The 15,084-nt window shown below is 46.8% G+C and overlaps 1 protein-coding gene across 1 annotated transcript in view; it reads right to left on the reverse strand.

Annotated features, from left to right (window-relative positions):
- Positions 1 to 15,084, reverse strand: part of TENM4 (teneurin transmembrane protein 4) — a 202,290-nt gene that overhangs the window by 89,606 nt on the left and 97,600 nt on the right. The window contains exon 11 of the mRNA XM_033146027.1: positions 4,812 to 4,958. Within this exon, the coding sequence (XP_033001918.1) occupies positions 4,812 to 4,958 (147 nt within the window). The remainder of the gene's footprint in view (positions 1 to 4,811; positions 4,959 to 15,084) is intronic.

Here is a 15,084-nt window from a genome sequence, read left to right on the forward strand (position 1 = left end):
GTTGTGAAGAATATTCTTATGTTATGAATGGTCTGTGTTCACCATTAAGAAAAAGGGGTTGGAATGGGCCAATGTATATGCGTACCAGCCCTGGATCAAGTGACTTTTCTTCTTTAAGTTCTCAAAGCTCTTAACCCAGCTCAAGGTTGTCATCTGAACAAACCAAATGTTTTAACTGAGAATCAATCACAGTCGGTCCATACTTTGAAAAATAAGATTTGAGAGCCGCCTTGCCCCCAAAATGGCAACTAGACATTCTGTTTTGGCAACTGCAACCTTGGTTTAAGGAGACCATTTGGAACGTAGCTTATATATATGAGTTCCTAATACTGACACGACCTCCTGTAGACGTGTGAAGGCACCCTGCATCGGGAAGCTTTTCATGCCTGATGTTCTGTTGTGGTTCTGTAAATTGTGGGAAGCATTTCTGCCCCAAAATTGGTAGTGTGTGGGGGCCCTGATCCAGATCGGGACCCTGGATGGGGTTGGGGCTTTAACCATGGCCCCAGCTATGGGTCCGATGTGGATCCAGTCCTCTGCACCTACAATTTGCTCCCACTGACTTTGGAAGGCAAGAAGCTGCTGTACACAGAGTCAGACGATTGGTTCAACCAGCTCAGTACTGTCTGCGTTAACCGGCAGCAGCTCCCCAGGGTTTCAGGAGGGGCTGTCCTTTGTCTCCTCCAAGAGTGAGCCACGAGCAAAAGCAAAAGCTATACAGAACACGGAAGTTCCCAGCAATCTGTGCTGGTTGTAGACAGACATGTGACACACAACAGTTCCATGTCTGCAACTTAAGGTGGAACGGAATTTCCTAACACTCTCTACCAGTCCAACATTTGAGCTTGGACATGGGACCTTCTGCATTCAAAGCAGGCACCCTACCAGTTAGCTACAACGTAAGAACAGAAGGAGATCCTGCTGGATCAGACCAATGGCCCATCTAGTCCAGCATCCTGTTTTCACGGTGGCCAATGAGATGCCTGTGGGAAGCCTGAAAGCAGCACCTGAGCACGAGAGCAACTCTCCCCCCTCCTGTGGCTTCCAGCAACTGGCATTCAGAAGCGTTTCCTGCCTCTGGCTGTGGGGGCAGAGCACAACCAATCTGGCTCATAGCCATCGATGGCCCTTCTCCCAATGCCCCTTTGTCCCTGTTGCAGTTCCAACCTGGATCTTGTCCCCCCACCCCCCGCACTTGCAATTTGTCCTCATCCGCTTCAGCAGGACAGCTGGAACGGATGACTGCATCCGTTGCTGGCTTCCGCCTTGGCTTCTCTGCCTCAGATTAAGACTGTAAAGGCCAAAAATTAAACTGCCAATGGCAGTAGGCATGTGTTTCGGGGGGGGGGGAAACCATCAGCAGAGCATCTGGGACGAGGCAAGGATGCTGCAGAGGCAGTTCTTGCACCTAATATTTCTTCCTGTCCGTGTGCAGCTGAGTTTTCTTCCCCCTCTGCCGGCTCTCCTCTTTCCTCGTTTCCTTTATTCTGCTAGCATGACAAAGGACCTTTCCTCCCCCCTGACATCTTTAGAGCTCTTAGAAACTCTCTGAAAGCGAATCCTCAGCTCCCCTTGACTTTTAATGGGTGTTACAGGATTACGCTCCCTTTGGCTCAGGGAAAGTTTAGGAGCTGCGTATGCCGTACAGATCCAGCCACGCGCAACCTGCACAGAAACACACACGCACACAAAACCAGGAAGGCTTAAAGCCTCAAAGAGAAAGAAGCAAATAAACGGACCCTTGCTACCGTGTTCTTTCTTTTTCTTTTTAAATGACGACCATAAAAAAACACACCCAGTTGTCAACATGATGTCTTTTGGCAAACGGCAAGGATTTAATAAATAATGCTGCATGTTGCTCTCACTTCCCACAATCGCTTATCTGGTTATTCTGGGCGTCAGGAGACCAAAGCCACATTTATGAACCTGAGCTGCTACAGCTCAGTGGTTATGAGACTGAGCTATTGACTAGGAAAGGTCCCTGCCTGAGTCTTCCCACAGCCACGAACTCACTAGGTGGCCTCAGTCCAGCTGCCTGATCTCAGACTCTGCAGCCTTCCCATCTGCCAAGAAAGGGATAATATTATTGACCTTTCTTACAGGTAGCTTGAAGCAGGGACTGGGAATCTACGGCCTTCTAGATGTGGCAGCCAGGGGCATAGAAGCATAGAATTGTAGAGTTTGAAGGGACCCCAAGGGTCATCCAGCCCAACCCCCTGCAATGCAGGAATCTCAACTAAAGCACCCATGACAGGTGGCCCACCCAACCTCTGATTAAAAACCAACAAATGCATTGGTTAGGCACACTTTCTCCAAATACATGCATCGTTGTACACACTAGTTGGTCGGGAAACTGCACTGCAAAATCCAGAGGTGCGTGAATGGCACAGGGGACAGCTGTGTTTTGCTTCACATATTATTATTGGTAGTTTCCAGTTAAAATGCAATAATAATACTAATAATAATAATATTAAAATTTCTCCCCCATCCCGAGTTCCAGTTATAGTCCAAGCTGTCAGCTGAAAGCGCTACTTTGTGGGAAGGAAATTCTTGTGCAGGCATGTCCCAAAATTGCTCCACAGATAAATATATACAAATTCAGATGAGGAGCAACCCCAGCTTTGAGCAACACTCTCTGACAATAACAACCACAGCTTCCATTCTTCCATTCTGTTTTGGGTCCAGATTGCCTGTTCAGAAAACCATGTTTTCCCCCCCTCCAATCCCCAAAAAGGCAATATTTGGTCCTCTCTCGCAGAAGCAGAGATTACAGCCTAAGTCCACATATTTGACACATCTGGTGTGGTGAATGGCACCGCTGCTTTGAGCCTGTTGTAAACAGAAATGAAGACGGCGGTATCTAGTTTCGCGGGAGAGAAGAAAGTGTCCTTTGTTTTACAGCATGTATGTTTTTATACCGGCGTGGGGGAGCGAGAGACGGGTGCAGTTTCTGCACCTTAATTTCTGAATCTTTTTTCCAAAGGAAGTAATCTGGGCCATTTACCACACCAGATGTCAAAACTATCTCAAGCATTCAATATATGTTTTTTAAAAAACCACAACCTTGGGTCCTTCTGCAACGGATAATCTCCCTTGGTTTTACCTCCAACCTCCCTCCCCTTAAAATAGCATTGCTCTTGTAATAAGGTAACACAGACAATGCTTGTGTTTTACTGCTGTCTTAGGAACACAGGGAGCTGACTTGCAGAGTCAGGGCATTGGTATCCCTAGTTCCCTATTGTCTACACTGACCGGCAGCAGCCAGGGATTGAAACTGGGAACCTTCTGCATACCAAGCAGTTGCTCCTCCACTGAGCTACGACCCTTCCCCATAACTCATACGGCCCCTCACGACTGTATGGGTGACGTTGATGGGGTTTGCATAATCAAATTATTAATTCCTCTATCTCCCTTGCAGTGTGACGTCTCCTAACTTCTAATCCAAAGCTAGCAGCCGGCTAGAGCTTTCTTGGCAACACGATCCTAACCTATGCTGTTAACAGCCAATTTTAAAAAACTTGGCTGACGCTACTCAACGAAGCAGTATTGAAAGAAAAGTAAAAAGGCATGTCGCAGGAGAGGTGGTTTAGCCTTATGAGAATTTAAATTTGGGGCAAATAAACAGGTGTTTGGTGGGCAAGAGGGGCTTCTATATGGTTGCTCACTGGGGCAAGACGGGTTGAGCATATTACACCGATCCTGGTCCGACTGCACTGGCTACCAATTAGTTTCCCGGCCCAATTCAAAGTGCCGGTTTGGACCTATAAAGCCTTAAATGGCTCAGGGCCGCAATACCTCAAGGACCGCCTCTCCCCATATGATGTGTTCATCCTCCAAGGCCCTTCTTTGTGTGCCTCCTCCAGGAAAGGTCTGGAGGGTGGCAACATGAGTACGGGGCCTTCTCTGCAGTGGCTCCCCATTTGTCGAATGCTCTCCCTCAGGGAGGTTCGCCTGGTGCCTTCATTATACACCTTTAGGCACCAGGCACTTTAGGACATGTTGTGCGGATGCCTGATTATCATCTTCCAAAGCAACCACTCAATTCCGAACCTAAAAATGGAAAGCGTAATGCTGGTGGGTCAACAAAAGAGGTTCAAAGACTGTCTCAAGGCAAATCTAAATAAAAAAAAAAATGCAGAATAAACACTAACAATTGGGAAACACTGGCCTGCGAGCACTCCAACCGGAGAACAGCCTTTACCAATGGTGTCATGGGCTTTGAAGACACTCGAACTCAGGATGCAAGGGAGAAATGTGCTAAGAGGAAGGCACGCTTGGCAAATCCACATCATGATCACCTCCCGCCCAGGAACCAATGTCCCCCCTGTGGAAGGACGTGTGGATCCAGAATTGGCCTCCACAGTTACTTACGAACTCATTGTTAAAACCGTGTTTATGGAAGACAATCTTACTCGGCTATGAGTGATCGCCAGATAATGAGAAGGCAAAAATGTCCCTCTTCAGCCAGGCCTTTGGCCAACTAACAGTCCACGTCCTCTGCAAGACATTGAGCTTAATTCCAGAAGAGTTTGCCTGAATGCAATAATTTATCGAACCAGACCACTGGCTCATCTAGTTTAGCATTTCTACACTGTCCATTGTTTCAGGTGGGAGACACCCCAGCCCTACCTTGCGATTCCAGCGATCAAAGCTGGCACCTGGGACATGCAAGGCAAACTCTCTGCCTGGGAGCTACAGACCTTTGCCATTTGGGGACATTCAGGGACACCACCACCCCTTCTCCGATTTTCAGGGTGGTGCAGGACAATGCAGACCTGCGGTCTGACAAACCACGCCGTTGGGTGCCTTACCTCCATCATTGTCCTTCCCGTCGCCGCACGCTGTCTCCATGGACGTGTCGCAACCGGCCCCTCTCCAGCCCAGCTGGCAGACGCAGCGCCATCCATTCATGTCGAGTGTGCACCTGCCGTTGCCATTGCACAACCCGGGACACCCCTCTGGAATGGCAGAAAGGGAAATAACAGTTCCATCGTGCCAGGAAGCCATTGGGAAATTAAAACAGGGTTGGGGAGCGAGAGGAATACGCAATCTATCTGTTGTGACTAGACAAACAGGGACTTGCAAGGACCGTGGTTAACGGTCTTCCCTTGGAGAATCTTCCCAGGGCCGGATTTAGGTTTGATGAGGCCCTAAGCTACTGAATGTAATGGGGCCATTTATATGTCCAGCTGTCCTCTGTCAACAACAAATGGTCACTGTTTTTTTGTGTATGCTATATGAACAGGGACGCGGGCTTGCTGATCAGAAGGTCGGCGGTTCGAAACCCCACGACGGGTGAGCTCCCGTTGCTCGGTCCCAGTTCCTGCCAACCTAGCAGTTCGAAAGCACGTCAAAGTGCAAGTAGATAAATAGGTACCACTCTGGCGGGAAGGTAAACGGCGTTTCCGTGTGCTGCTCTGGTTCGCCAGAAGCGGCTTTGTCATGCTGGCCACATGACCCGGAAGCTGTACGCCGGCTCCCTCGGCCAGTAACGCGAGATGAGCGCCGCAACCCCAGAGTCGGACATGACTGGACCTTATGGTCAGGGGTCCCTTTACCTTTTTATATGCCAAATGGTAATTTATGGACCTAATAGCCATTTGCCCATGTTGCCATGCAACCAGTCCATGCAGAATGTAGGCACCCTACAGGTGAAACTCGAAAAATTAGACTATCATGGAAAAGTCCATTTATGTAAGCAATTGTTTTCATTAGCTACCGGAGTTTAATATATGAGATAGACTCATGACATGCAAAGCGAGATATGTCAAGCCTTTGCTTGTTATAATTGTGATGATTATGGCGTGCAGATGATGAAAACCCCAAAGTTGAAATTGTTAATTTGGGGTTCTCATCAGCTGTATGCCATAATCATCACAATTATAACAAATAAAGGCTTGACATAGCTCACTTTGCATGTCATGAGTCTATCTCATATATTAGTTTCACCTTTTAAGTTGAATTACTGAAAGAAATGAACCTTTCCATGATATTCTAATTTTTCAAGTTTCACCTGTATATATATAGAAAGGAGCAAACCAGTGATATTTTAGGGAGCAGGCTAGCAGGCTGGGCCCATGACCTATATCATATGAGCCTACACAAAACTAAACACTCCTGCTGTATGTAGGTTTTATTTTATTTGCTTTATATCTTATATTTTGGAAATGTCCATCCAGGGTTTTTTCCCTTTAATTTTTTGTGCACCCCCCCCCCCCACGGAGAGTGGGACCCTAAGCTATAGCTTGTTTAGCTTATATGTAAATCTGGCACTACAAAAGGAGGCTCGCACCATTTAAGTCAACATTTCTTTTTTTAAGAGGGCATGCAAGCATCTGAACCTGATTTGTGGGTGGTTGGACATGCAATCACAATGGAAGATATATGGGAATGCCCCCCCCCCTAAAAACAACAACTTCTTTTCTCATCTCCAAATGGAACAATTTGCAAATTACTGTAGCGAACGTCAAAGAAAGATTATACGCTGCATCAATTATACTGCAATTTTTCTTATTCCGAAAAAAATATGTGGAGGATCCATTTTCATTAACAAAAAATACTTTCGTTCGCTTTGCTCCTTTATGCCATAAATATGCCCATCAATTTATCCGTTTACATTATCTCTCTTCTTAGCCAACTATTTACAAAAATAAAATAAAATAAAATAAAATACATTCTCTCTTTTAAAAAATCCTACCCCAAAAAGTGATCGGGATTATCCTTTTTTTTTTTTGCTTCAGCATCTTCGTAAACAATTTCGTTACCTCCGTTATAATGGTATATTTTAAATAATCTAGTAATAACCGAGGAAACAAAGTGCCAAGTATTTGAAAAGAACTGGCAGTGACGGATTTATCGACTGCTGGGAATGTCAACAAGGTATTAAACACAGAGTTTGTCTTATCGAATTAATCATTGATCTGTTCCAGTGTGTTGCCCAAGTCCTAATTTTGAGTACCTTTTTGTCAGAGCAAATGAAAACAAAGTTAAGGCAGGGCCTAGCGTAAATTATACTTCCAACGGGCAGGGTTTCTCCCCGTTTTTAGCAAAATAATTGCAGGCATCCATTTTCATTTGCTTCTTGCATTTATCGTTGGCCAATTTCAATCTGTGTGGTGACTATCAATACGACATAACAATACAGTACATCTATTCATCCATCCATATCCTTTATTCGACCAATAGTCAGAAAGAAAAGAAAAAAAAAACATTTCTCAATACAAAATTATAGAACTAAAAAAACAAACAAACATCAGAGGGATACACAATTAAAATAGGACAGCACTAGTAAACCTCATACAGATAACCCACATTGAGGCATTCGATTTTGCGCTTCCATACTTGAGCGCCAGGAAGAGGAATTTAGCCACAGATAAGGCTATTTTCCCAGTGGGCTTATTCAGCAGATATGCTACCTGCCTTTCTCTTAATCGAGAGCTAAACTGTGATAAATATGGGGCTATGAGATATTGCCCTAAATCGTTATAAAAGGGACAACTGAGTAGAATGTGTTCTGTGGATTCTACCTCTCCTAAAGCACAATGGCGCGTTCTCTGATCATATGGAACTCCTCTAAATCTTCCCCTCAAAACTGCCGAGTCAAGAACGTTCAGTCTGGCCGCAGTGAGTAGTCTGCAGTATTCCACATAGTTTGGAGGATCTAGCAGGGGAGCGCAGCTATCGTATACCCTTGACCGAAGAACGGTACACTCCTTCTATCTGGGATGGTCGTCCTCTTCCACCGAGCGCGCAGCTTCGGGAGGGACGCACATGGAGCGGTGAGGGAGGAAGGGGACACCCGCCTAGCCAGCCAGATCAGCCAAATCAACCCTGGCGATCAATGGGGTGACATATGTCGCAGCCAGATAGCCCTCACATCCTGTTCCACATAGTGGATATCCGCCAGGAAACTGGCTGGTGCAGCCCGATACACCTGCTCCCCCAGAAACATCCCAGGTTTCATGCGGGCTATGTCCTCGTGTCTGGCGATATCCCCCAATCTCTGAGCGATCACCGCTTTAGCATGGCTATACGTCATGGACTCTATATAAAGGGAGGACAGTCCGCACTTCAGCACTTCCTCCACCACCTCCCCTTCCCATGGTGATTTAAAATTATCCCTCAGTATCAGAGGGGCCAAACCCACCGGTCTAAAGCATAACATCTATCCTTTGTCTGCAGTCTTCAGTCATTATCCTGTTTCCATTTAAACTTACAACCAGATCTTCCTGAGATTCTTGTAACTTATATTTTGCCTAGAAGCATGGTGCTGTGTCCCTCCTTCATTCCCTGAGTGCATATGTTCATATTATCTCAGACCCTCCAAGTGTCCCGGTTTTCCAGGGACAGCCCTGGATTTACAGAAGCCGCCCCAGTTTCTGATTTGATCTTGGAATACCCTGCATTTCCATTGGACATCCCTATTTTCATTGGAGAAACGTTGGAGAGTATGCTATCACAGGAGAGTCTCCAGTTCTCTCAATTTTAGTTCATTGAAAAACTCATTATTTGTCCTAAGCACCTGATAACAGTATGGATGGATAGCAGTTCAGGATAACTATTTCTGCTTTCCGAAATACAGTGGTGCCCCGCTAGACGAAAATAATTCGTTCTGCGAGTATTTTTGTCTAGCGGGTTTTTCGTCTAGCGAAGCGGCAATGTAAACCGCGGTTTTCGCTAGATGAAAAAAAACCCCGAAAAAATTCGTCTTGCGAGGCAGCCCCATGGACTTTTTCGTCTTGCGGGGCAGCCTTCCGCTAGACGAATGCCTTCGTCTAGCGAGTTTTTCGTCTAGCGAGGCATTCGTCTAGCGGGGCACCACTGTAGTTATAATTGGCTAGCATATCCAAACTAACTGTGGTAGAAGTATTCTTATCATGGATGGGGAACCTGTGGCCCTCCAAGATGTTGCTGGACTACAACTCCCATCAGCCCTGACCATTGCCCATGCTGGCTGGGGCTGATAGGGAGTTGCAGCCCAACAACAGCTTCCTCATCCTTCATTTGTAAGTACCCTACTTCCTGCAGCAACACAAGGGGAATTTCCTGTAGGAGAGATTCCACGACTAGAATGTCACCGTATGAATGGATCTCGGGTAAGGAGACCCAAATGGGAGTTTTAACAAGCGTGGTGCCAAAACCGAGCAAGCTTGAGTGCTCATCTGTTAGCACAGGTGAGCACCACCTGTTTATCATGATAGTTTGAGGGATAATGGACAAGCGGTGAGCACAAAATCCATGGTGCAGGAGGGCTACAAGACTGCTAAGCCAGGCCACTACTAATTTTTGAAAATGAGGTTGTCTGAGCCTTGCGACTGAGCATCCTCTCTCCCTTCACCTCCTTTAGCAATGCAGTGGAGGAGGAGACTAGTAGCATCTGCTTCCAGGTTTAAATTATGAGCTTTCGTGTGCATGCACACTTCTTCAGATACCAGTGTGCATACACACGAAAGCTCATACCAAGAACAAACTTAGTTGGTCTCTAAGATGCTACTGGAAGGAATTTTTTTATTTTATTTTGTTTTGACTATGACAGATCAACATGGCTACCTACATGTAACAGGTTTAAATTAAATGCAGTTTGTCATTGTGTTGGAACCAGGGTCTGTGTTAGTTTTAGCTATGGTTTGTTGGAACACAGCAGGACCACAAAACACGGTTTCACCTCGGCTCATTTCCGGAAGCCATAGTTTAAACCAGGGGTCCCCAAACTAAGGCCCGGGGGCTGGATGTGGCCCAATCACCTCCTAAATACGGCCCACGGATGGTTTGGGAATCAGAGTGTTTTCACATGAGTAGAATGTGTGCTTTTATTTAAAATGCATCTCTGGGTTATTTGTGGGGCATAGGAATTCATTCATATATTTTTTTTCAAAATATAGTCCAGCCCCCCACAAGGTCTGAGGGACGGTGGACCGACCCCCTGCTGAAAAAGTTTGCTGACCCCTGGTTTAAACTAACCACAGGTTGCCCTTGACTAACCACAGCTCATTTACACCTGGAAGCGGATGCTTCTCATCATCTTCCGTGGCACGCAGCAGAGGAGGTGGTGAACAAGACGCATGGGAGACTGAGGCACCAGGAGTACCAAACCGAGAGTCATTATTGCTTTCCCATGCACAGCTCTTGCCTGACATTCCGGCACAAATAACGAGCCAAGCTACGTTTGGGAGGGTGGAAGCAAACAAAACCAGTTGCTCCGTATATACAATGACATTTTCCCTCTTTCTGCCAAGGCTATTTACTCAGATTAGCGAGTGATTACCTTGCAGTTTTTAGAGACTGGTAGCCGGAATAATCTGCTGCTAATGATCTGGGCAATTAGAGCTCTTTAATTAGTCCCAGCCATAACCCTCCTATTTCCCTCAGAAGGCTCCTTCTAGAGGGTTGATTTAGAGATTAGAGTTGGACGCTGAAGGAGCTTGAGTGGGAGGAGGGATTAAAATTGGTTTCCTTCCTTGCCCACCCAGCAAAGGAAGAGGGGATGCCCTGGAATCAACATTTCAAAATCCCTGATAACTTCATCGCATCCCTGTCTACAAATCCAGATTACTTGCTTCTCTAATTTAGAGCCTTCACCCCCTGCCAGTCTTTACATGGCGTTAGCAGCACTGAAGTGACCTCCTCAGGACGCAAGCCTGAGGGCAGTGTGTCTGGAGGTCCTGGGCTGCCCAGATGACAAGACCCCCCTTTTTTGGTCTTGCTAATGTGGTCCAAAGGAAAGCAGAGCAAAACGTTTGGCACCAGCTTGGTGGCAGGAGCGGCCGGAAGGAGGCGGACAAGGCGCCATCCAACTGTCTTAGGGACTCCACTCCGGATTTGTGTAGTGTCTACTCCTTAGCCTTTTCGTCTCCTGATCTCTTGCAAGGCAGTGGAGGTTTAGCATCGGAGCTTTCCTTCTCCTAGATAGGCTACCTTCCCATCTCCAGCAGGGTTGTCCAACTCCCAAGAGACTGCGAACTACAAAAAACTGGCAGTGATCTACCCATTGGATTGACCAAAGTTCAACTTTGAGCTTTTTTGGGGGAACCAAAGTTGTTGAGCTTTTTATGGGGGGGTACCCAATTTTGGGGGGAGGGGGGTGATTGACCAGGATCGGCCAGGGATGCCCCGCGATCAACCATTAGATCACGATTGACCAGTTGGACATGCCTGCTCTACAGCATCTGCAGAAACCACCTTGACTGTTGGGTCTCGTCTGCTCAATCTGCCAGAGCCTGGCCTCACATGCAAGGGAAATCTTTAACTCACTGAGGGTTTGAGATCTCTCGGCGGCCCTCACCTGGTTTAGCCCGCAGGTGTATGTCTGTGTAAATCAACTCTCTGATTCCTTTTCGCACCCTATTAGCACACCACAAGTCATGGACTTTTAAAGCAGAACTCACATGGTGACTCTGCGAACATTCGCAGACCAAAATATGAAGGGTTAAACAGAATCACAAGCTTCAGATATATATATATATTTAAAGTATGGGATAGTTGTGAAAGTCTTATAGGACTGGAAAATATTTTCATTACCACCTGGTCTCTAAAAAATAATAATCCTTTAATTAATTTATTTATTGTGTTTCCTTTCCACGTTTCTCCTCCAATGAGCTCTAGGTGGCTTAAAAGGTTCTCCTGCTCCTCAACTAATCCCCAAGACAACCCTGCAAGGTAGGCCAGGCCGAGAGGCAGCCACTGGCCCAAGGTCCCCCAGTAAGCTTCATGGCCAAGTGGGGGATTTGAACCCTGCTCTCCCAAGCTCCTGATCAGACACTCTTAACCACTACTCCAAATTAGTTTTTGTATGTCTTGAGAAGATGTGGCTGGACTTGTTTTTCCCCAAGCTCAGTGTGCAGCAAAGCAGTTGTGCAAAAGTTTCTTCCGAGACTCCCTCAGCTTCTCTTTCAGCCTGCAACTGTATCTAGTTCCAACCCCTTTCCCTTAATGTTTGCTGACAGAACAGAGTGATGTATCCCTTACTGAGATGATGCGTATGAAGTGCTATGTACACGCTGCATGTGTTTATCACCAATCATTCCACCGTGCGACTGGGTCGAGTATAAAGATTTGCAGAAGCCTCGTCTGGCTGCGTGGATGGAAATGCAAACTGGCTCCTGGCCGCTGCGATTTGAGTTTGGAATTTCTTCAGCCACGGGCTTTGCCCCAAAGAACCCTGGGGAGTGTAGTTTTCTGAGCGTGCTGACAATCTGATGCTCGAGACCTGCCTTCTCTCTCCCTCAAATGGCTGCGGCTCCCCACAGTTAGTTCTCTGGGGGTGAGGGGACGGCTATTAAACCAATTCGAGTCTCTGGTGTAGATAACGCCCAGAAGATTTCGATGGTCTTGCTGTTTTGGGTTAGAGAAGACCAAAACCAACGGAGTCTCTCCCAGCTCAGATCAGAATGGCTGATTTGGCAATTCCAACCCAAAACGTGCTAATGATTAGGAATGCCTAAACGGCGTCTTCCTTCCAAGCCATGCATTCTGCTCATGTGAGCAAGTAAGAGTTATGGAAGCTGGAAGCTACAGCAAGTGCCGATCTCTCCGCAGTGCGTCGTAAACGCGAAGGTTTACGGCAAGCACGCTCGCTTTAACCTGCTGCAAACTTTATGGGAGGGCTGGCTAACCCTCGGACTGGGGCCTGATCTAGCCCCCAAAGGCATTTAATTCTGCCCTTGCCCTCCTCCGATTTCAGTGGTAGAAGCATAGAGAAAAATAATGTAAAGCAGACACAGTGCGGGTGGGGTGTGTCCCCCCCCCACCAGTCATCATATGAATGAATCATCTGATGAGCAGGTAGAGATAACCCTCCGCTTCAGCTGATCTGCATATATTCAGCAGGGACAGGGGGTATTTGCATTTGTGTGTGTGTGTGTGTGTGTGTGTGTGAGAGAGAGGGGGGGGGAGAGAGAGGGAGAGAGAAAGAGGGAGGGAGAGGAGGTTGCTTTTGGCCAAATCCATTGGCCTGCCAAAGTGTGAAGGTAACCTTTGTGTCCAACAACAACAACAGCTGAGGACCGCAATACCTCAAGGACTGCCTCTTTCCATATGAACCTTCCCGGACCCTGAGATCATCTTCTGAAGCCCTCCTTTGTGTGCCTCCTCCTCAAGAGGTCCGGAGAGAACGGGGCCTTCTCTGCAGTGGCTCCCCATCTGTGGAATGCTCTCCCCTGGGAAGTTCGCCTGGTGCCTTCATTATACAGTCAAACCTCGGATTCTGAACGCCTCCGTTTTGGAATGTTTTGGCTCCCGAATGCCGAAAACCCAGGAGAAAATGCTACGGTTTTTGAAAAAAAAAATTGGAAGCCGAACGTCCGACGTGGCTTCCACTTGAGTACAGGAAGCTCCTGCAACCAATCAGAAGCCACGCCTCAGTTGTTGAACATTTCAGAAGCCGAACAGGCTTCCACAATGGATTACGTTCGACATCCAAGGTTTGACTGTACACCTTTAGGCACCAGGCAAAAACATTCTTTTTAAACCAGGCCTTTGGTTGATTTGACTGACATCCTATGCTCTTTTAAAACGTGGTGGGCTTTTTTTTGGGGGGGGGGGGAATTGGGTTTTTGTTTTTATTCTGATTATATATTTTGTAGTTTTATATTTTGATTTTGTTCTGTGAACTGCCCTGAGACCGCCGGGTATAGGAGTGGTATATAAATTCAGTAAAGAAATAAAATAAAATAAATAATAGTAATAATAATAATGATAAGTTAACCAGCCCTGCTTAACAAAGTACAATCTACCCTCTCCAGTTCCTGGCTTGCAAGGGTTAATTCGAGGAAGATAAAGCAAGTATTTTATAGATGACTTTTTTAAAGGGGGGGGGATGAAAGGAGGGCAACGAAGAAGGAAGAATGGAGATATTCACTTCTTCACGTCTCTGAATCTGAAGGAGATGAGGTATGCCTTTAAAACCTCTTTCTCCACCCACCCTTGTTCCTCTGTTATCTTTTGATTTGCTCGGCCCCCCAGTCCTTGTCCCCCCATGTAGATGAGAGGCGGAAATAGAGTGACGCCACTCACATGCACCCTATTGTTCGCAAGAATTGCCACCCCTCTAAGTGGCTAAACAGAGACAAAAGCAGACCCTTGTCCCTTGAGCTAACAAAGGATACTTAAAGGGGGGGTGGTGGAGGAAGCAACATAAAGAAATTCAGGGGAATTTCATTCATTCAATTAAGGGAGAGCCGCAGAGATGGGCAGCCCTTCCGAAGCACAAAATTTGGCAAGGAGCAGTAGCCTTTGTCGCAAAGTTTCTCTGTTCCTGAAGGGCTAACTGGCTCACCAAAGCAGCTTTTGCTTGTTCCCGGGGATTAGCGTTTGTTTGGCGTCTCTTGCCCTCCCCTGTTTGCAAGCACGATTTGACCCCTCTCTGCTTCTTGGATGTCCAAGAGGGGCTGCCAAGAGGGAGAGGGTCAAAAACTTGATCCGGAGGGTTCGCCACCACCGGGAGGTCAAAGTCTACCACCGCGTAACGGAGAAAGGAAAGGCGGCAGCGCATTGCAAAGAGGGAAAAGCATATGAGTTGGGCAGGAGATATGAGTTGGGCATGTTCTGCTGAGGTTAAGGGGGCCGAGTTGGAGAAGCTCACGGAGGGTTAGGTGATAAATGGCTGTTTAAAGAGGTATGAAACTGCTACAGAGGTATACTGCACACAGGGCTATTGTCTAGAAAGGCTGCCTGATCAGCTGAGGGAGAGCTTTTTAAAAATTAAATTGCAAGTTGATTTATCTAACAGATTCATCAACCAGCAGCACGATCCAAAACATGTTTGCTCTGAAAGAAGCCCCATTGAATTAAATGGGATATACTCCCAAGTTCGACTGCACAGGGCTGCAGGCCTACGCATTGATATAAAAGGGAAGCGACCTGGTTTTGCTCTGTAGCCAATAACCTACCATCAAATGCTTTTAGTGGGGCAGGGGGCCTTCTTAACAGCACCCTCCCCACACACCGGCCTCACAACTATGCGCAGCAGTACCACTGCAGTTTCAAAAGGATGTGCTTGTCCAAGTCAATCAAATCTACTGCCATCATGACAGCCATAACAAGAAACCATTGCTGCCTGTGGCCGCTGTATATAATGTGCATAATTAG

This window comes from Lacerta agilis, chromosome 4 (genome assembly GCF_009819535.1).
Source record: "Lacerta agilis isolate rLacAgi1 chromosome 4, rLacAgi1.pri, whole genome shotgun sequence".
Taxonomy (NCBI): Eukaryota; Metazoa; Chordata; class Lepidosauria; order Squamata; family Lacertidae; genus Lacerta; species Lacerta agilis.